The sequence below is a fragment of the Mustelus asterias genome, chromosome 3 (assembly GCF_964213995.1).
Source record: "Mustelus asterias chromosome 3, sMusAst1.hap1.1, whole genome shotgun sequence".
NCBI lineage: Eukaryota > Metazoa > Chordata > Chondrichthyes > Carcharhiniformes > Triakidae > Mustelus > Mustelus asterias.
The window spans coordinates 44,503,124-44,525,228 of NC_135803.1; the positions used below are offsets into that span (position 1 = coordinate 44,503,124).

The following is a 22,105-nucleotide window of genomic DNA, read 5'->3' on the forward strand; positions in this document are numbered from 1 at the left end:
ATATGTCAACAGCTGTTTTCTAGATTAGTATGGTTCACTCCAACATAGAGTAAATGTGCTGGATCTAGTTTCAGGAAAATAGGTACAATAGATAATGCAATGTCGGGGGACCATCTTGGAAATTGGTAGCATATCTTTCACCATAAAAGTTGAAGAAATGGAACATTCCAAGATAAATAGTCTTGACTTGAAAAAATTGTCAACAAAATAAAAAAAGAATTAGCCCAGTTAATTTGGGAAAAGAATGTATTAAGTCAATGAGCAAACAGTAGGAAACAAGATGTTTAGGGATTATATCAGATATATTTAAGAATTAAGGAAAGGATAGCAAATGCTAGAATTCCTTGGATGAGTACAAAAATTAATATTAAAATTAGATGAAAAATTAGTGTATGAGACGACAAAAAAAAATCAAGCACAGTATAAAACATACAGTGGGAAAGCAAAGTAGTATAGAAAAACCAAGAGAGGTCATGAAGAAAAATTGGCAGGCAACACAAGGATATATATAAGCAGCTGCATGAACTTCAAATGTTAATGGATAGTTCAGTAGAGGGCCAATTAGAGATGAAAAGCTAATGCATCTTTTGGAAGATGAAGAACGGTGCAAATACTAAAGGGTGGAATATACAGTATTACATTTAGGAATGATGCATTAACAGAATCATGTTTGACCTTTGGAATTACCTGTGTAGACTTCAGCATAATCAGTACTGGAACACATTCTGTAGGAGAAGAAACTTTAAAATTTGAACTTAGTGTGCATGCTGGCCTTATAGTTCTGGTAGAATTATGTTTATAGATGGAAAATGGCCCCCTCCAGATTCCTTATGATATATTGCCTTCCTACACCAATTGAAAAGCACAAAGACTCATTACCCTATTGGAGACAAATAGCCCTTATTTATTATTTTCAACAAATTTATGACTGATTAAGAGGAATAATCAAAGAAAATGGCAAAAGAAAAGAATCTTTTTTAATGTCCCAGTGATTTTTCTCCAGGATCTTCAATTCCTGGAGACTCCAAGCCATTCCTGGAGATTCCAGGCCAATCCTGGAGGGTTGACATCTCCAGCTCCCACAGATACATTCCTACTCGCACTACCTTGTAGCCGACAAGCAGTTTTGATCATGGACATTGAACTGGAACTGACAATCGCAATGTTGGACCTGGAGGAGGAGGATTTTTCTTATAGAAGGAGAAGATGCAAGCCAGCTGCACAACAACATAAGAATTACATAATAGAACTCAGCCATAGCTACTTCAATGTGTCAGAAGAAATCTGTCTTCAACATCTATGATTCAGGAAGGTGGCACTGACTGACTGGTGCTACAACCAAGAGCATGTATCTTCAAGCTACAACCAGCCCAAGTGCTGTTAAAGTCATTATTCTGTTGTACATTTTTGTTACAGGCTCATTTCAAGCCATAACTGATAATAGTTCTCACATAAGTTAGAGCTTTGTTACCTGCTGCATAAAGTAAATCACTGCAGCCAACAAGGAAGAGAAAACTGGAGAGAGCCCAGTATTTCTATCATAGAAATCATAGAAACCCTACAGTCCAGAAAGAGGCCATTCAGCCCATCGAGTCTGCACCGACCACAATCCCACCCAGGCCCTACCACCATATCCCTACAGATTTACCCACTAATCCCTCTAACCTACGCATCTCCGGACACTAAGGGCAATTTTTAGCATAGCCAATCAACCTAACCCGCACATCTTTGGACTGTGCGAGGAAACCAGAGCACCCGGAGGAAACCCACGCAAACACGAGGAGAATGTGCAAACTCCACACAGACAGTGACCCAAACCGGGAATCGAACCCAGATCCCTGGAGCTGTGAAGCAGCAGTGCTAACCACTGTGCTACCGTGCCGCCTAAGAGCTAGATTCCTAAGAGCTCAGGGCCTCATTGATGTTTCCATCAGGATGCCAAGCAAAAACCTTGTGACAAATATAAATTGCAAAGAGATTTGTCCAGTCAATCTCCAGATGGGCACAAACCGCTACAATTAATCTTAGTAGGCTTTCTGTGATAAAATTGCTGAGAAGGTCCTGCTGCCAGCCAGTGCAGGCTTGGAATCCATTTTTATCACAACATTGGAATCCCAATTCCCTTTGTAAAATGTAGCCCCATAATACAAGATAAAATTAAAGCTCACTTAGAAAGACATAGATCCAAGAAAGACCAGATGGCATAGATCTTCAAAATGCAAAGTTGAGTCAACTCTGAGTACATTGATAAAGAAAATGCAATGGACTCTATGGAGTTTTAAAAGGCATTTAATGAGGTACTGCATAGGAGCCTAGGTGGTAGAATAACAAATTAATTGTGAAGGCACAAATAGGAAATTGTTTGAAAGAAATCAGAATTAGATAATAGTTAATGGAACTTTTTGAATTAGAGGTATATGTTTTTTTAATATATATTTAAATGCACTGAATTGGATATGGGGCACAATATCAACATTTGTGGACTGTGCTAAATAATGGAAATGGTTAACTGTAAAGTGAACTGTAAGTGATTTCAATCCAACGTAAATGAGCAAATTAGGTCGATAAATGTTGGATGTGGAGAAATCTGAGGTGATACATTTTTGGAGGTTTAATAAGAAAAAATAAATAGTAAAACTTTAAAGAGAATCACAGAAACATAGGAATTTAGATACATAATTCTTTCAAAATGGAATGCTGAATTGATAAAGTTCTTAAGAAAGCTTATGCGATCTTTGGTTTTACAAATAAAGTAAGAAGTTTAACAACACCAGGTTAAAGTCCAACAGGTTTATTTAGTAGCAAAAGCCACACATGATGAAAACAGTCCAACCCTGGCATCTCCACATCATGAAAACTTTTGCTACCAAATAAACCTGTTGGACTTTAACCTGGTGTTGTTAAACTTCTTGCTGTGTTTACCCCAGTCCAACGCCGGCATCTCCACATCTTTACAAATAAATGCATAGAGCACAAAAACAAAGAGCCTAATACTAAACCTATACAAATTATTGGTTAGAACCTAGTTGTAAAATTATTGTGTTATTTTGTGTGTGTTAGTTTGGTGAAGATGTGAAGGCTATGAGAGATTTAGGAGGTCATTTTAACCTCACCCACCCAGTGGGAATGCTGTGGGTTTGGGTCAGACGCTCCACCTGATTTATGCTCCATTGCCTTTTGTCATTACTGTCATCTGGGGTTGGATTAAAATTACATCCTTGGTAAAATTGTACCAGAAATGAGAGGCTTTGGTTATGAAGAAGTGATCCAGATGTTTGACAGCACAAATATGGCTGTGGGGTAAAGGAAAGTGATAGAGAAATAAAGCTGTGTGCTATCAGCATAAATGTAGTAGCTGATACTGTGATGTCATTAGGAACAGCACTTAGATGACAAAGAGTAGGAAGACAAAGATTGGTTCTTGGGTGACCCCAAAGGTAATTGTCGAGAAGCAGAAAGAAAAACCATTGTTGCAAATGCAGTAATTGAATTTTCATGGATAAGAGTTTAAAGAGCCAGATAACAGCGTTGATAGAAGAAGGTAGCACAATGAACTTCAGATTCCCAAGGTAATTGGGAAAAGATGGGATAGAACTTGAAACATAAACAGATCATCCATAGTCTTATCGAATGGCGGAGAAGGCTTGAGGGGATGAATAGCCCACTTCTGCTCCTATTTTGTATGTACGTATGTTTGCATTTTATGAATTAACAAACAGTCAAACAAAATAACAAGACTTTCAGCTATTTCATCTAGTCCATGAGAGACAGAGGAAGCAGAACAATCTGAAACTACAAACTTTCTCATGACTGTTCCCTACCCAAGTTCTTTGTGATCTATTGCTGATTTTTGTTTGGATGAACATACTCCCCATGCTTCCGCAATCCCTGTTACTAAAATGGAGGTTCAGTCATGGCTCCTTGATAGACCTCTTGCCTTGGAGTTGGAATGTTCTCGTCCCACTTCAGAAACTTAAGCGTGTAATCTAGGCTGAATTTCAACTCGCAGCTGAGCGAGTGCTGTATTGTTGGAGTTACCATCTTTCAGATGACACATTATACCAAGGCACTGAACTTTCCTTTATCAGTTGGATGAAAAAATACAATGGTGCTATTTGATGAGAGCAGGGGAGCTTTTACCCAGAATTCTGGCCAATATCTAGTCCCTCAAACAACATCACTAAACAAATTATCGGGTCATTACCTAATTTCTTCATGGGACCTTGCTGTGCACAAATTGGGTGTTATGTTACTTGAGGGCTGAATCTTCTGCTGTCAGAGGTCTTGCTTTGGAAACATAGAAACATAGAGGATAGGAGCAGGAGGAGGCCATTTGGCCCTTTGAGCCTGTTCCGCCATTCATCACGATCATGGCTGATCATCCAACTCAACAGCCTAATCGTGTTTTCTCCCCATAACCTTTGATCCCATTCACCCCAAGTGCTATATCTAGCCGCCTCTTGAATACATTCAATGCTTTGGCATCAACTACTTCCTGTGGTAATGAATTCCATAGGTTCACCACTTTCCAGCTGGAGAGCCAGCAAAACTCCTTGGGCCAATATCTTCCATCCTTGTTCATGGCTGGGATTTTCCAGTGCTGTTGACAGTGAATGAAGATTTGGCTGGACCACCAAATTTTCTGTTCTCACTCGCAACGGATCCCACCATGGACAAGACCAAAGAATCCTGCCCACTGTACCTCTTTTTGGGAAGGCCCACTGAACCACACGCCAATCAGACAGTGGCAAGGCAACCGACGGGGCATCCCCAGGAAAGTCTCGCTTAGCTGGCAGCTGTTGCCCTCAGCAGTGCCACAGTGGAAGCCATGGCTGCTGCTGGACGGACAGTACCCAAGCCACAAGTAAGTAATGTGGCAGGGAGGGTTTCACAGGGTGGGGTCAAGGGGAGGTGGGGGAACAGTGAGGGTCAGAAGCATAGGTAGGGGGTTGGCTCTCAGCAGGATGCCCCCTTCCTGCTGTCCAGTTCCTCAATCAGGCACTGATTGTCTTTGGTTAAGGGACTCCCATTCAAGTTGAAAAGTGTCCCTCATAAGTTCACCTGTCCTGCATACCGCATAGTAACAAGCAGGCTTGCAGCAATGCCAAGACTGGTGGGGCCATTAAGTGGTCATTAATTGGTGTCTAAAGGACCTTAATTGATTAAAAATCAACTATGGGCCTTTCCACCCAGAACTTAATTCTGATAGAGGTAGAAAGATGGCAGGGTTCAGGTGCACAACCATACCGCCTAATCTCCTTCCCGCCTCCAAGCAGATTCTGTCATATATTACAACAGTGACTACACATAAACGTAGTTAATTGACTGTAAAATGCTTTGAGATATGCTGAGGTTGTTAAAAGTGCTATTTAAATGCAAGTTCTTCCTTTGGAAATTATTCCTATTGACCTAAAATTCCTCTCCATCACATCTACAACTTGAAATTTATACAGATTATGAGTATTTCATGTTAAACTCATGTGGCATGTAAGCCTGCTGTTTGCAAAAGTTTAAATAATGCAAAACTTAACAGAAGAAGTTCAAATCAGTTATTAGATCTAACAGCAATTAGATATATTAAAACTAAATTATTTAAACAAGCCTGCATTCATTAACATAATAAATGAGGAACTTTTAACAAATTGGAAGTGAAAGAATATAAAGCTTACGTTTCATTTAGGGTTGTATTTCAAAACCCAAATTTCTATATATTAAGGAAAAGTTATAAAAGTATATAAGGAACAGATAGTAATAATTTATTCTCAAATTTCCAGTTCATGCTTAAGTTAAAATGTCAGATAAATCTTATGAATCCAGGATACTAAAATCGCTATCCTTAAGTTGCTACAGTTTTTCCAAATACATTTTCCACTTTTGACTGAATACTTTGATATAATCTCCAAATAAAAATCAATTCTGTTGGTTTAGGTGTGATTTGAAGCCTGAGAAAACTACAGATCCGTCAAGTTTTTTTTCTAGCTCTTCACATTTCTATTGAAAAGTGCTAAACCACGATTTTGCAGCCAACCTGTGGGTTATTCTTAATTTAGGTTGTCTTTGAAATCGTCTGCAGATTCTTAACAAAGCGTATGATTCAATCCAAGTGAAGATGTTATAATGTGATTTGTTCTTTTCCTCCTCAACTCTTTCTGGTTATCTCGGAAATTCAATTTATTTTTGAAAATATACTTTTAGTTTGTTTTTCCCAGTAAAACTGATGACTCAAGTGCTGCACCTTTTTACAATTCTTATAATCATCACATTTAGTTTTGATATGAAAGTGTTAAACAAATCATCCTTAAAAATATGAGATCACATTTCCCCAGGTGCTCTCTCAAACACCTATCATAACTTATGAACAAAACCTGGAAAAGCAGTGTAAATGGCCATGCATCTCTTACAGAAATTCTACTCGTTATGCTCTCTATATGTATCAGTCTTTCCATTATCATTGTAGAGTGATATATATGTTTTCACTTTCTGTGCTGTAGGACTGGATTTTAAGTTCCGAGCACAACAGGAAGTCCAGAGGAAGTGCAGCACATCTGTTAGTGGCTTTTTCCCACTGCATTTACATATTATTTCTGGCTTTTTCGACCAATTAGCTTGAGCAAGCAAGATGTCAATTTCAATTCCACTATTTAAAAGGGGCGATAAATCTTGATGGATTCTGGAATTGAGAGCAGAATGACATCAAATTGACATAATAGAGTTCAAATTTCAAAGGTTGTATATTGTTTCAGTGGTACCACCCTAATTGTAATTCTGGGAGCTGTGGGGGCCTGCAGGAAATGCTGTTCACTACTGACAGGAGGAAGGAATCTGCCAATGAAACCAAGAAGGTATGACTGGAGGTTACCCACAGGTGAGCAGCAGGACTGTGGTACCACACGCATGGAGTTAACACCAAATGCAATTTAATGACCTACGCATTGCAGGATAGATGAGCACAATGGTACATTCAACTACATCCTGTTGTGTGGATCACACTAATCCCTCACTCTGTCTTCTCAAATCTACCGCAGAACATCTCTCCTGACACCAACGAAACTTGCAGGTGCACCCATCCATTTCTGTCTATCTGTTTCCTCATATTGCTATCTGTTCATCTATAATTGACATTCACCGTCACCCTTCTGCAATGTCTCTCCACAGAAGTGCTGTCCATCCATCCAGTCAACACATGATATTACTCTTACTCATAGGTCTCTTCATTTCTTCCTTGCAGAAAAGAGCTCAGAACATATGAAAGAGGCAACATTATGACAAAGGTTGTACAACTACAAATTTCAAAGAAAATTAAGAAACTGACCAACGACATAGATTTATAATCATGAGTTCTTGCTCTCACCCCTATTACGTTGAACCATATATTTAGAAAGCAAGATCTGAACCTCCAATTCCATAGCTCTAATACCAATATTTAACAAGCTGAATTACATTAAATGCACCTTTAGATAAAGTTGTGTGTGCAAAGGAACTTAGCCCATTTACTATTACTCTTGTATAAACTTCCCTCACCTATGGTGGGCCAAATTTCGTTTGTAGCCAAGATTGCTGTTCGATCTCAGTTGAGTTTTTGCTAATTGGAGTAAGTCTTTCTATGGGTGGCAGGAAGATATTTCAGGGATGGCTAGAGTCAGTTCTTGATGAATAAATCAAAAGGTGGCGCGAATTGTGTGTTTGGATCTATTTGTGTACAGTGTGAATGCAGGAACTATTCCATGTGATGAAATAAGGAAAATAGTGTAACAAGAACAGGATAGCTTGTTCATGATTATTGGTGGGAAAATAATCTGCATAATCTTTAACATGCAAACTCTAGTCAGAGTACAGAAGAATTAGGATCTTTTAAGACATGCTCGACCAACCAAAAGCTTATAAATTCCGATTTTAACTTAGGAGTAAGATTTTGGACAGGAAGGGAAGCACCAAAAGTGTGCAATGGTCGAACTTGCAAAACTACAAAACCAACATATGCTCTCAAGACTCCTTTTATCATATTTCATCTCTGATCAAGGATTTTTGCCAGCTCTCAGCAGCTATGCTTTATGCAGAAGCCCTACACATGTCCACTTTTCTGCTTCATAACTGCCATTAATGGATATTCCTCTCCTTTTTCAAAATTTATCAGTGCGATCCAATAAGGTCTGTTGATGGAAGTTATTTATTTTGCTTCCAGCAATATTCCTGTTATTTTTCAAAATTATTTGATGTGAGAACACATTTTAAAATTCATGAACGATGATGGTCATTGAAACAACCAACCAGAGTAGAAGGCTCCACAAATGTCTCTATCATCAATGTGGGGGGAGCCCATATTATCTGTGCAAAAGATGTGATGGAAGAATTTGCAACCACCTTCGGCCAAAAGTGACAAGTGGATGATCCATCTTGCTTGCTTTCACAAGGGATGCTGTTGCTGCGCTGTCTGTGCAACACTAACTGAAACCCTGCACTGCCTGTCACTGTCAAAGAAGTGGTATCCTTACTTTTGACACCACAGCATCATTTCAGGCTGCAGCCAAAGCTATCACAGTTTGTGTTCATTGCTCCTGGGGTGTAATGAACAGTTTACTCCTTAAGGAACCAGTTCATTTTGTTATCATAGAGACAGTGAAGCAACAGGAAAGAGCTGCAGGCTTTGTCCGGACAACAAGCTGCCCACAGATGGACATCATTGACTGCACATATTGCCTTGTTTGTGAAGAAGAGGAGATTCCACTCTCATAATGTGCAACTTATGTGCAATGACAAATAGTGCATTATGCCTGGTTCCTGGTTGGCTGTAGGGATTCGCATTCTAATCAGTATTCTTAACTTGATTTTGTGTCTGTGCCCTGTTTGAGAGCACATTTCCACTCCATCTGACGAAGGAGCAGCCGCTCCGAAAGCTAATGGTATTTGCTACCAAATAAACCTGTTGGACTTTAACCTGGTGTTGTTAAAACTCTTACTCCCTTGCACTAGTGCAGAATGTCATTATTCTGTGCCAAAACTCAATACCTTCCCTCTTCCACCCAGAAAATAGTGTTGGTCCAGTTGCCTGGGGACAAGGGTTATCCCCTGACCACCTGACTTACGAATCCAGTCAGAAACCCAAGCACAGATACAGCAGGACACTATAGTCAGAGCTAAACCTGTACCAGAGCTGATAGAATAATAAGCCTTCTGAATCACATTTTTTTTTCCTAAATGGGTCTGGACATGTTCTGCTGTATAACCCCAAATTACTAGATTCATTGTCATCTGTGGCATGCTTCATAATTTTGCCCTGTAAAAGGGGCAACCTTTACGGACACCTAAGAAAAAGAAGTGGATTGTCAATAGGAGGAAGATCAGATGGAAGACAAAGTTGGAAATAGAGCAGGAGCAATCAATCCCACCATCTGCTAGAAACATGTGACAGCAAGTAATTAAAGAGAGGTTCAGTTGAATAATCCCTCCCTCTTCAGTGCATTAACGATCCTTCCTACCATCCCATAGACACACATCAAATGAACGTCCTGAAAATACACACCTTCTTGGGTATTGTGCTCACATCATAACGAAATGTTAAGATCAACCGCTAAGTTAAGAAAAAGACAAAAAAAATCAAGCTGCTTTGTCTTAATTAACAATTCCAGACTAATAAACAACCTTGTGCAAAGCTCTTGTGTCTGACTAACTACATGACAATTCTCCTATGGTTATAGCTTGGGAGGTGGAAGGCTGCTGAAATTCCACTAATGGTATTTGAGATGGCAATAATGGTTGACCTCAAGGAGCCCTGGCTGTAGAGGACCTATTTTTAGACTGCTGAATGTCAGTGTTGGCTAGCCTGGAAGGAAAATGGGGAAATAAGAATGTTGGTCTGAACTGGCCTTGTATACTTTAAAATGGAACACCAGTAAAACGGGGAAATAAAAATATTGATCCAAATTATTTTTTTCCTTTCTGTTAGCCCAACTGACTATCTGTAAACAAGAAGGGCACTGGCTGAGAGGCTTTCATTCTGAGAGAGGACATCACATGCCTCTTCCATGACCTGTGTCACTCCCAGGAGACTGATTCTCACAAAGGCCATTGCTGTACACAGGAACATATTCAGGAATGATATGGTACATGAAGGCCTGTCCATGCACTTCTTTGTGCTTTGAAAACTAGAGAAGATACTCCAGAGCTCAGCGGTTTGAACTTCCATCAATGCCCTAGAGATTCTATCACTCTTGATTCCACAGCTGATCACTAGCTTCATAGATGACTACATAGTTTCAATGTCATGTGCGTGTCATGCCACAAATTGGGACATAAAAGTCACATTATTAGATACAACGTTCACTAAATTACACAACTGTATCATTTCAAACTTTAGACATTAGAAATCTATTGGAAGAAAAACTATTGGTTTGAAAATTTTCGGATGAAAAGTTTTTTTTCCGAAATGCTTTGAGCGATTTCTGGAGCGAAAAATAGTACTGCACAACCCAGTGCCTAGGTTACAGAATTACTGGATGCTGTAATTACATACACAGATTCTGTTATAAATTGGGACATTAAAATTTTTATTGACTTGCAAATTGTGAAAGGCTTTCATAGAGTAGTTGGGAGAAACTGTTTTCATTAGCAGGAGGATCAGCAAACAAATGACACAAATTTAAGATAATTGGCAAAAGCATTGGTGGTGTGGGGCTTGGTGGGAGCATGGAAAGAAGTTGAGCGTTTTTCTTATTACATGATGAGTTGTTATGATCGCGAATGCAATGCCTAAAAGGATGATGAAAGCAAACTTAACAATCACTTTTAAAAGAAAATTGGATACACATTGAAAAGGAAAAATCTGCATCATTATGGAGGAAGAGCTTGGAGTGCTAATTGGATGGCTTTTAAAGAGTCCTATGCTGTGTGATTTCATGAACAGAGTGCTGAAATGGTGGCAAGAGTAAATTAGATTTTGTACAGAGGAAGTGATAACAAGGCACAGGATTTTTCTAAAATAATATATGTGCAAAAATTAATCAGACAAGAGATTTGGATCCCATTTCTCTGTACAAGATTCAAGTCTCGAATTCTCTAACCAACTGCACCACCTATCCCTCCACTCCAAAACATGTTTGCACATGTATTGACCACAACTTTTATAAGCACAAGTCATCTGCTGTACGAAACTATGGTTTTATATAGAATGTCACTTTTTAGAATTATGTTGAATTATGTTCCTCGTATACCCAAGATTGAATTTATAGATGTAAAAAGATAAAGAAGCTATAATTTTGTTACCTTTTTTCTAAAAGTTAAGTAAGGTTGTGAGACCAAACATTCAGAATTTTAAAAAAAGGAAAAGAACTTACTGATGCTTAAATTCAATATGCTTACCATTAATAGGAAATGGTCATTTAGATAGTTATTCTACAAATAAATTGACATTGATCAGAAATATTTTGATATCATTTCTCTAACATGTCTTTTTTTGATGAGGGTCAGGGGGGGATTTGCCCTGGTGCAGGTGTACTCGAGAAATTACAGTATGCTAGTTACCTGAGTCAGCTAAAACGTATGAAGGAGCAAGCACAAGTGATTAACCAGACAATTGCAGAACTAGCCACCATGCCCTATCTGCATGAAATGAGTCAACATGAAATTGAACTGGTAAGACAACTTCCGATAAATCTTTTGATATAGTTGTTCCTATATTTAAAATAGGCTACTTCCAACATCAGTATATTACTATGAAAAAGTGATGTTAAGGACTGCTTGGGTATAACTTTCATCATAGGCAAGAACATAAAACTGGCTGTATCAAAACAATGTCATCCCAGATTTTCTTTGGGTGATCTTTGCAATGAATGGTCAATCCTCACCCCACATTTTTTTTCCTGGGGCGATTTTATCGTAATATTACATAGAATGCAAAGAATTGAAACAGGCCATTCAGTCCAATTGATCTATGCCAGTGCTTCCACTCCACATAAGCCTTCTGCCACCTTGCTTAATATAACATCAGCATAACTTTCTATGCCTTCTCCCTCATGATTACCTATCTTCTCCCACTACTTCTATGCTAACTGCTTTTTGTGGTTGCAAGTTCCACATTCTCTCCATTGGCAATCCCTCGTGTTGAATATGATTTTTTTTCTTGTGAATGGCAGGATGGAAATGAGATGTCAGCATTGTCTGTGAGGTCACAGATGGCTTATGAGCCCTATCATCCTTGTGCTCACTGATCCAGACACTTGCATATTAAAACTTGCATCCTTATTTTCAAATCCCTCCATCACCTCACCCCTCCCCAGAGAACAGGAATGAGATAGAGAATCTGCTGAACTGGTGCGGCAACAATAATATCTCCCTCAATGTCAACAAAACAAAGGAGATTGTCATCGACTTCAGGAAGCTTAAAGGAGAACATGCCCCTGTCTACATCAACGGGGACGAAGTAGAAAGGATCGAGAGCTTCAAGTTTTTAGATGTCCAGATCACCAACAACCTGTCCTGGTCCCCCCCATGCCGACATTATAGTTAAGAAAGCCCACCAACACCTCTATTTTCTCAGAAGCTACGACTCTCACCAACTTTTACAGATACACCATAGAAAGCATTCTTTCTGGTTGTATCACAGCTTGGTATGGTTCCTGCTCTGCTCAAGACCGCAAGGAACTACAAAAAGTCGTGAATGTAGCCCAATCTATCACGCAAACCAGCCTCCCATCCATTGACTCTGTCTTCCCTTACTGCTGCATCAGCAAAGCAGCCAGCATAATTAAGGACCCCACGCACCCCAGACATTCTCTCTTCTACCTTCTTTCGTCGGGAAAAAGATACAAAAGTCTGAGGTCACATACCAACCGACTCAAGAACAGCTTCTTCCCTGCTGCTATCAGACTTCTGAATGGACTTACCTTGCATTAAGTTGATCTTTCTTTACACCCTATGACTGGAACACTACATTCTGCACTCTCTCGTTTCCTTCTCTATGAACGGTATACTTTGTCAGTATAGCGCACAAGAAACAATACTTTTCACTGTATGTTAATATATGTGACAATAATAAATCAAATCTTCATAATCTCCTCCAGCCCACAGCTCATCATGATACCTGCTTCCCTTAATTCCGGCCTCTTGAATAACCCCGATTTAAATCACTCTACTGTTGGTGGCTATGCCTTCAGCTGCCAGAGTCCTAAGTTGAGGAATTCTCTCTCTAAACCTCTCCATCTCATTTTCCTCCTTTAACAAACTTCTTAAAACCTACTTCTTTGAGAAATCTTTACTTAATCTGACCTAATTTTCTTATATACCTTGGTACCACATTTTGTTTTCTGAAGTCCGTGTGAAATATCTTGTGAAGACATTTTATTACCGGTGCTATGTAAATAGAAATTGTTGCAATTAGCAAAAGAAGCATTTGGACCCGTTATTCTCATTGGAAATTATCCTTATAAGGAATGAATTACAATATAAATATGACCACATTGCAAGTTTATTAATGTCTTCTGGAATTTTGGTGCAGCCTTCTTCAGCATTAACCATACCCCCAACTTAGCATCACAAGTAAAATGTCTGGATGATACTAAGTCCAGTTTGTTTATCTAAATTGCAAATTGTGGGAAGTAGTGTATCACAAGGATCAATGCTGGGACTACTGTTATTTGCCATCGGCCCTCTTGTAATACAGAGGCTTAGTGATTTTCCTTATGTAACAGTGAATAATAACGAGAAGAAAAGAAAGGGAAAAGATTCTTAGGAGGATATCTGTTGTGTGTGTTCGGGGAGCAATTCTCCTACCTGATCCACAGTGAGGAAAAGTATGTCAGATGTTTTTGCTCCCTTAAGAACATCCTAGAAATCACCAAACACATCTAAACTCCAGTAAAAATTAATTAATCAATAACTAACCGAAATGTAGTTGATGATCCCTTTAAGTTCTGTCTGCTGCTGAACACACATGCAACAATGCGTGTTTAAGAAAAGATGTTAGGTGGAGTGTTAAGTTCCAAAATTGCAGCATTGGGTCAAATCAGTCATTTGATTTATTATTGTCACATGTATTAGTATACAGTGAAAAGTATTGTTGCTTGTGTGCTATATAGAATAAGCATACCGTACATAGAAAAGGAGAGGGTGCAGAATGTAGTGTTACAGTCATAGCTAGGTAGGTAGATAGGTCCATGAGGTAGTGTTACACAGTATGCCTACTGAACACACTCCCGCCATAGACCCACTGCACACATGCTAATGCCATCACCAAAATGGTGCCCACTGCAAACAGCACCAGAAATATGTGCAGTGTTGTGGACAGGAAGAATAGAATATAAAATAGAATAAAAAAGGAGTATATTATTTAAATGGAGAGAGATTGCAGAATTCTGCGATAGAGGGAATTGGATGTCCTCGTACATGAATCATAAAGGGTTAGTAAGCAAGTGATTAGAAAGACATGGCGAACAATCACTGAAACAACTATACGAGTCCAAAGGAAGAAAATGTCATCGGTGTATCTAGTGTATAGCATCGGTTGAAGGTCCTGCACAGTGAAGAGGTCTTGTTCGAACCTGTGCATGAAGATGTTGGCATATTGCGGTGCGAATTTGGTCCCCATGGCTGTTCCGTGTATCTGGATGAAGAACTGGTTGTTGAAGTGAAGATGTTGTGGTCCAGGATGGTACATTTTCTTATTTTGGACTCTGCATTGGCGTTTGTAATTGGCGAACAATTACTGAAACAATTATATGATGACATCAATAAATTCCATCCCACCATCAGACTCACCATGGACTACTCTCCGGAATCGGTTGCATTCTTGGACACACGCATCTCCATCAAGGATGGTCACCTCAGCACTTCACTGTACCACAAGCCCACGGATAATCTCACGATGCTCCACTTCTCCAGCTTCCACCCTAAACATGTTAAAGAAGCCATCCCCTATGAACAAGCTCTCCGTATACACAGGATCTGCTCAGGTGAGGAGGATTGCAACATTCACCTCCAGACGCTGAAAGATGCCCTCATAAGAACAGGATATGGCGCTCGACTCATTGATCGACAGTTCCGACGCGTCAGAGCGAAAAACCCACCGACCTCCTCAGAAGACAAACATAGGACATGGCGGACAGAGTACCCTTCATCTTCCAATACTTCCCCGGAGTGGAGAAGCTACGACGTCTTCTCCGGAGCCTTCAACATGTCATCGATGAAGACGAACATCTCGTCAAGCCCATCCCCACACCCCCAATTCTTGCGTTCAAACAACCGCACAACCTCAAACAGACCATTGTCCGTAGCAAACTACCCAGCCTTCAGGAGAACAGTGACCATAACATCACACAACCTTGCCACAGAAACCTCTACCAAGACGTGCCAGATCATCGACACGGATGCCATCATCTCATGAGAGAACACCATCCACCAGGTACGCGGTACACACACTTGCAACTCGGCCAACGTTGTCTACCTGATACGCTGCAGGAAAGGATGTCCCGAGGCATGGTACATTGGGGAGACCATGCAGACGCTACGACAATGGATGAATGAACACCGCTCGACAATCACCAGGCAGGAGTGATCTCTTCCTGTTGGGGAACACTTTAGCAGTCACGGGCATTCAGCCTCTGATCTTCGGGTAAGCGTTCTCCAAGGCGGCCTTCACGACACACGACAACGCAGAATCGCAGTGCAGAAACTGATAGCCAAGTTCCACACACGAGGACGGCCTCAACCAGGATCTTGGGTTCATGTCACATTATCTGTAACCCCCCACGACTTGCCTGGGCTTGCAAAATCTCACTAACTGTCCTGGCTGGAGACAATACACATCTCTTTAACCTGTGCTTAACCCTCTCTCCACTCATATTGTCTGTACCTTTCAGACTTGATTACCTGTAAAGACTTGCATTCCAACCATTATCTTGTAAATTGAGTTTGTGTCTATATATGCCCTGTTTGTGAACACAACTCCCACTCACCTGATGAAGGGGCAGTGCTCCGAAAGCTTGTGGCATATGCTACCAAATAAACCTGTTGGACTTTAATCTGGTGTTGTGAGACTTCTTACTGTGCTTACCCCAGTCCAACACCGACATCGCCACATCGGGGAAAAGAATTCCAGAGACTAACTAACTGCAACAGCGAGGCCCCTTTTAAGGGGCAATCGTTTGCGGGTAATGTTACCCACCGGGACAGAGCGCGCAAACCTTGACCCATGGAGTGGTAAAGGGCAGGTCCAGGGTAGAGAAACCTTCATTGCAAGCCAGGGAATCGGAGAGACAAGAACTGTGTCGGTGTTAAGCTTATGTGTATTGTTTTGCTGTTCAATAAATCACCATTGTGATTTAAAGCTTCCTTGAAGTATCGCCTTGAGCTACAATACTAATCACTCAGGAAAAAAAACCTCTCCTCATCGCAGTCTTAAATGGGAAACCCTTCATTTTTAAAATGCAGCCTCAATTCTAGATTTCCCAATGAGGAAAAATATCCTCTCAGTATCTACCCCATTAAGTCCGCTTTCAATAAAATCACATTCTTCTAAACTCTAGTGAGTATAGGCCCATTCTGCTCAATCTTTCCTTCATCCTAGGAACCTTCTCTGAACTGCCTCCAATAGAACTATATCTTTCAGTAAGACAACCAAAAGTGCACACAGTAGTCTAGTTGTGGTCTCAGCAATCACTTGTACCTCTGCAGTCAAACTTCCCTACTTTTATGTTCCACCCTCTTGCTTTCCTTACTAGTTGCTTGTACCTGCATACCAACGTTTTGTGATTCATGGATGAGGACACCCAGACCCCTTCTACTGCAGCATTCTGAAAATCTCTATTTAAATATTCTGCATTTCTGTTCTTCCTTCCAAAGTGGACAACCTCACATTTTCCTACATTATACTCTAATCTACCAAATTCTTGCCCATTCACAACTTACATACATCACTGCAAATGTTTTGCACCCTCCTCACAACTTGCTTCTCTACCTATTTTTGCTACAACAGGCAATCCCTTCATCCAAGTCATTAATATAGATTGTAAACAGTTGAGGTCCCCAGCACCGATTCCTGTGGGACCCATTTATCCCGATTGTTTCCTGTCACCCAATCTTCTGTCCAAACTGATGCATTATCCCCAACAGCTTGAGTTCTCCTCTTCTGCCGTAACCTTTTGTGTGGCACCTTACCAAATACATCACATCTACTAGTTCCCCTTTATCCATCCTGCTCGTTACATTCTCATTTTCTGCAAAGAAATTAGGAAGTGCTATGGTTTCATCAGAAATGGCTGATCAAATATCCTATCGATACTTAAATCTTATTATACGTTTACCCTAAAGCTGCATTCATTAATGACTGATGCTGTTGACACCCTTGAAGGAAACAGGAATAATGGAGAATGTGTTTGGAACAAAATTGAAAAGGTAAGTTTCAATTTATTATTTTACACAATTGGATTAAATCCATGGAGTTGTATTAAGGCTTGATTAAATTGCTTGGAAAGTGATACCTTCTGCTGTTTTTTCCAGTTCATGTAATTAAATTACCTCCATTGAAATATGAATATAATGTAGTGAGATAGTTTCTCAAAATTACCTGTTTTATATTGCTGTTAACATTCCATTATTGTTCGCCCACCCCACCATTCGTCACCATCCAGCTATGCAAAGTTTGAGAGAAAGTTAGTAAATAACATTTCTATTTCCGTGTCATCTATGCCACAGTTGGTAGCACTCTTACCTCATAGGCAGGTTATGGACTGAGGTCCCACTCTAGAGAGATTTGAGCACAAACACAGGCTGATTCTCCAGGTTTTTAGCTAAAACATTAAAACAAGGCCCTGTCTGTTCTCAAGTTGACATTAAAGGTTCCATGACACTTTTTCCAAGAGAGTAAGGCAGTTATTACTTTTGCCTCATCAACATTTTATCCCTTAACGTCACAAGCAAATTATCTGGTTAACACATTGCTCCCTCGCATGATAAATTGTGAGGAGGATAACCTTAGATTACAGAAGGATATAGAAGGACTGATCAGTGGCAAATGGAATTCAATCTAGAAAACAGAGGTGATGCAGTTGGGCAGGACAAACAAGGCAACAGAATACGGCAAGACCCTGGGAAACACCGAGGATCAGAGGGATCTTGGTGTGCATGTGCAACAGACCCTTAAGGTAGTAGGACAGGTGGATAAAGTGGTTAAGGCAGCATATGGCATACTTGCCTTCATTATGGCATAGATGGCAGAGTCATCAGGAGTATAGAAACACAGAGGGACCTAGGTGTGCAAGTCCACAAATCCTTGAAGGTGGCAACACAGGTGGAGAAGAAGGCATATGGTCTGCTTACGTTTATAGGACGGGGTATAGAGTATAAAAGCTGGAGTCTGATGATGCAGCTGTACAGAACGCTGGTTAGGCCACATTTGGAGTACTGCGTCCAGTTCTGGTCGCCGCACTACCAGAAGGACATGGAGGCGTTAGAGAGAGTGCAGAGAAGGTTTACCAGGATGTTGCCTGGTATGGAGGGTCTTAGCTATGAGGAGAGATTGGGTAAACTGGGGTTGTTCTCCCTGGAAAGACGGAGAATGAGGGGAGATCTAATAGAGGTGTACAAGATTATGAAGGGGATAGATAGGGTGAACGGTGGGAAGCTTTTTCCCAGATCAGAAGTGACGTTCACGAGGGGTCACGGGCTCAAGGTGAGAGGGGTGAAGTATAACTCAGATATTAGAGGGATGTTTTTTTTTTACACATAGGGTGGTGGGGGCCTGGAATGCACTGCCAAGTAGGGTGGTGGAGGCAGGCACACTGACATCGTTTAAGACTTACCTGGATAGTCACATGAGCAGCCTGGGAATGGAGGGATACAAACGATTGGTCTAGTTGGACCAAGGAGCGGTACAGGCTTGGAGGGCCGAAGGGCCTGTTTCCTGTGCTGTACTGTTCTTTGTTTATTAGCCGACGCATAGAGTTTAAGAGTAGGGAGCTTTTGCTGGACTATACAAAATGTTGGTTAGGCCACAGCTAGAGTAGTATGTGCAGTCCTGGAATCCACATGATAGGAGGGATCTGATAGCACTGGAGAGGGTGCAGAGGAGATTTACCAGGATGTTGCCTGGGCTGGAGAGTTTTATTTATGAAGAGATTTGGTAGACTAGGGTTGTTTTCCTTGGAGTAGAGGAAACTGGGGAGGGAATGTGATTGAGGTGTATTAAATTACGAGGGACATAGACAGACAGGAATAAACTTTTCCCCTTGGTGGAGGGATCAATGACCAGGGGACATAGATTTAAGGTAATGGACAGGAGGTTTATAGGGGATGGGACAAAAAAACCTTTTCACCCAAAGGGTCACAGGAGTCTGGAACTCTCTGCCTGAAAAGTTGGTGGAGGCAGAGACCTTCAACATTTTAGTAGTATTAAAATGTGCACTTGCGATGCCAAGACATACAAAGCTATGGGCCATGGGCTGGAAAATGGGATTAGAATAGTGTTTTGTCTTTGACCAGCACAGACTGAATGGGCTAAAGGGCCTTATGTGCTGTAGATCTCTATAACAAGTTTTTACATTCAAAAGTACTTTATTGACTGTAAAGCATTAGGGACATCCTGAAGTTGTGGAAGTATTATATATACTTGCAAGTCTGTCTTTCATTAAATAGAAACATAGAAGATAGGAGGAAATTCCCTTTCTAACTGCACTGTGGGTGTGCTTGCACCAGATGGACTGCAACAGTTCATGAAACATAAGTTAGGAACAGGAGGCCACCATTTGTCCCTTTGAGCCTGCTCCGCCATTCAGAACTATCACGGCTGATCATCCCCATCAATAGCTTAACCCTGCTTTCTCCCCATAACCTTTGATCCCATTCGCCCCAAGTGCTATATCTAGCCACCTCTTGAATACATTCAATGTTTTGGCATCAACTACTTCCTGTGGTAATGAATTCCACAGGCTCACCACTCTGGGTGAAGAAGTGTCTCCTCACCTCCATCCTAAATGGTCTACCCCAAATCCTCAGCCTGTGACCCCTGGTTCTGGACTCTCCCATCATTGGGAACATCCTCCCTGCATCTACTCTGTCTCGTCCTGTTAGAATTTTATAAGTCTCTATGAGATAGAGTCATAGAGGTTTACAGTATGGAAACAGGCCCTTCAGCCCAACTTGTCCATGCCGCCCTTTGTTTTTTTAAACCCTTAAGCTAGTCCCAATTGCCTGCATTTGGCCCATATCCTGCTATACTCATTTTACCCAAGTAACTGTCTAAGCACTTTTTAAAAGACAAAATTGTATCCGCCTCTACTACTACCTCTGGCAGCTTGTTCCAGACACTCACCACCCTCTGAAAAAATTGGCCCTCTGGACACTTTTGTATCTCTCCCCTCTCACCTTATTTTCTGGTTTAATAATATCCTTTCTATAATAGGGTGACCAGAACTGTACACAGTATTCAAAGTGTGGTCTTACCAATGTCCTGCACAACTTCAACAAGACGTCCCAACTCCTGTATTCAATGTTCTGACCGATGAAACCAAGCATGCTGAATGCCTTCTTCACCACTCTGTCCACCTGTGACTCCACTTTCAAGGAGCTATGAACCTGTACCCCTAGATCTCTTTGTTCTGTAACTCTCCCCAACATCCTACCATGAATTAAGTCCTGCCCTGGTTCAATCTACCAAAATGCATCACCTTGCATTTATCTAAATTAAACTCCATCTGCCATTCGTCAGCCCACTGGCCCAATTGATCAAGATCCTGTTGCAATCGGAGATTACCTTCTTCACTGTCCACTATGCCACCAATCTTGATGTCATCTGCGAACTTACTAACCATGCCTCCTATATTCTCATCCAAATCATTAATATAAATGACAAAAAATACAGTGGACCCAGCACTGATCCCTGGGTCAACACCGCTGGTCACAGGTCTCCAGTTTGAAAAACAACCCTCTACAACCACCCTCTGGCTTCTGTCAAGCCAGTTTTTTTATCTATTTAGCTACCTCACCCTGGATCCAGTGAGATTTAACCTTATAGATCCCCCCCCTCATTCATCTGAACTCCAGCGAAAACAATCCTAACCTAGTCAATCTCTCCTCATTCATCAGTCCCGCCATCCATTTGCTGCACTCACTCGAGAGCAAGAACATGCTTCCTCACAAAAGGGAGTAATTGAAAATATTGTTGGTATTGCACAAAGCCCAGAAGAAGATAAACAGCTTTATTTATATAAATTTCTTGCACCTGTTCCAGCCCACCAAAAATGTATGTCATGCAGAGAAGTACTGGTCCAATAGTGTAGATTTCCATCTCTTTTCACAAAGTATGATGCTCTGTGGACTGACATACATGGGGAATTCACAAACTAATGTTCACAAAATTAGAGGTAATTATCATAAATTGATCAAGTCAAAACAATAAGTGTGTTTGCCATGGAAATAGAAAAATGCTGTTCAGGAAAAAGTTTCTGTACACCCATCTATGCTCATTTATCACATGGCTTGGGTGAATTTCCTCCATGTTCATTGTGCAGCCGTTTTTTCACTATTTCACAATATTGTGATAAATAGGGCACTAAGTAAAAATATGAAATATTAGAATGATACGCAACACATTGAAAAAAATTTGAAAGCCATTTAAAATCTAAATTTTATATGCTGTATTTTTCATTGGCATTCCAAAGAAAAACTTGAATGAATAGATGATTAATTACAGGTTGGGCTAATTGAGGACCTTATCTATCAGTTAGAAGATAATTTTCTGAAGTCTAAAGCCCTGAAAACAGCTCGAAAACAAAGAAGAGAAGTGAAAAAACTGAAAAGCCAGAAACTCGTTCTATTGCCTGGTGACTTGAAGCCATCCAGAGACACAAAGACTATAGGAAAATCACTGGTACAGTCACAGACTGATAGACGAGACAACAAAATCCCATCTTCAAATTAATGAGGCATCGCCGAGGAACATTGATTATTTGCTACAAGTTCCCTTGCTTCAATATTCATTGTTGTGGCATTAGCTTGTTTTTGGAGCTTGAATAGTTGTATTGAAATGGTTCAAAAATGAAGATAAAACTGAAATTGAAAGACTGACTATTTCAATTAATATTTTCTTCTTCACATCGCATAGTTTTGTCAGTGATCAATT

At 40.5% G+C, this 22,105-nt stretch overlaps 1 protein-coding gene across 1 annotated transcript in view; it reads left to right on the top strand.

Moving 5' to 3' along the window:
• Positions 1 to 21,904, top strand: part of LOC144491803 (spermatogenesis-associated protein 16-like) — a 136,217-nt gene extending 114,313 nt beyond the window's left edge. Inside the window, exons 10-12 of the mRNA XM_078210099.1 lie at positions 11,464 to 11,628; positions 17,299 to 17,382; positions 21,677 to 21,904. Of these exons, the coding sequence (XP_078066225.1) occupies positions 11,464 to 11,628; positions 17,299 to 17,382; positions 21,677 to 21,904 (477 nt within the window). The remainder of the gene's footprint in view (positions 1 to 11,463; positions 11,629 to 17,298; positions 17,383 to 21,676) is intronic.
• Positions 21,905 to 22,105: the final 201 nt, after the last annotated feature.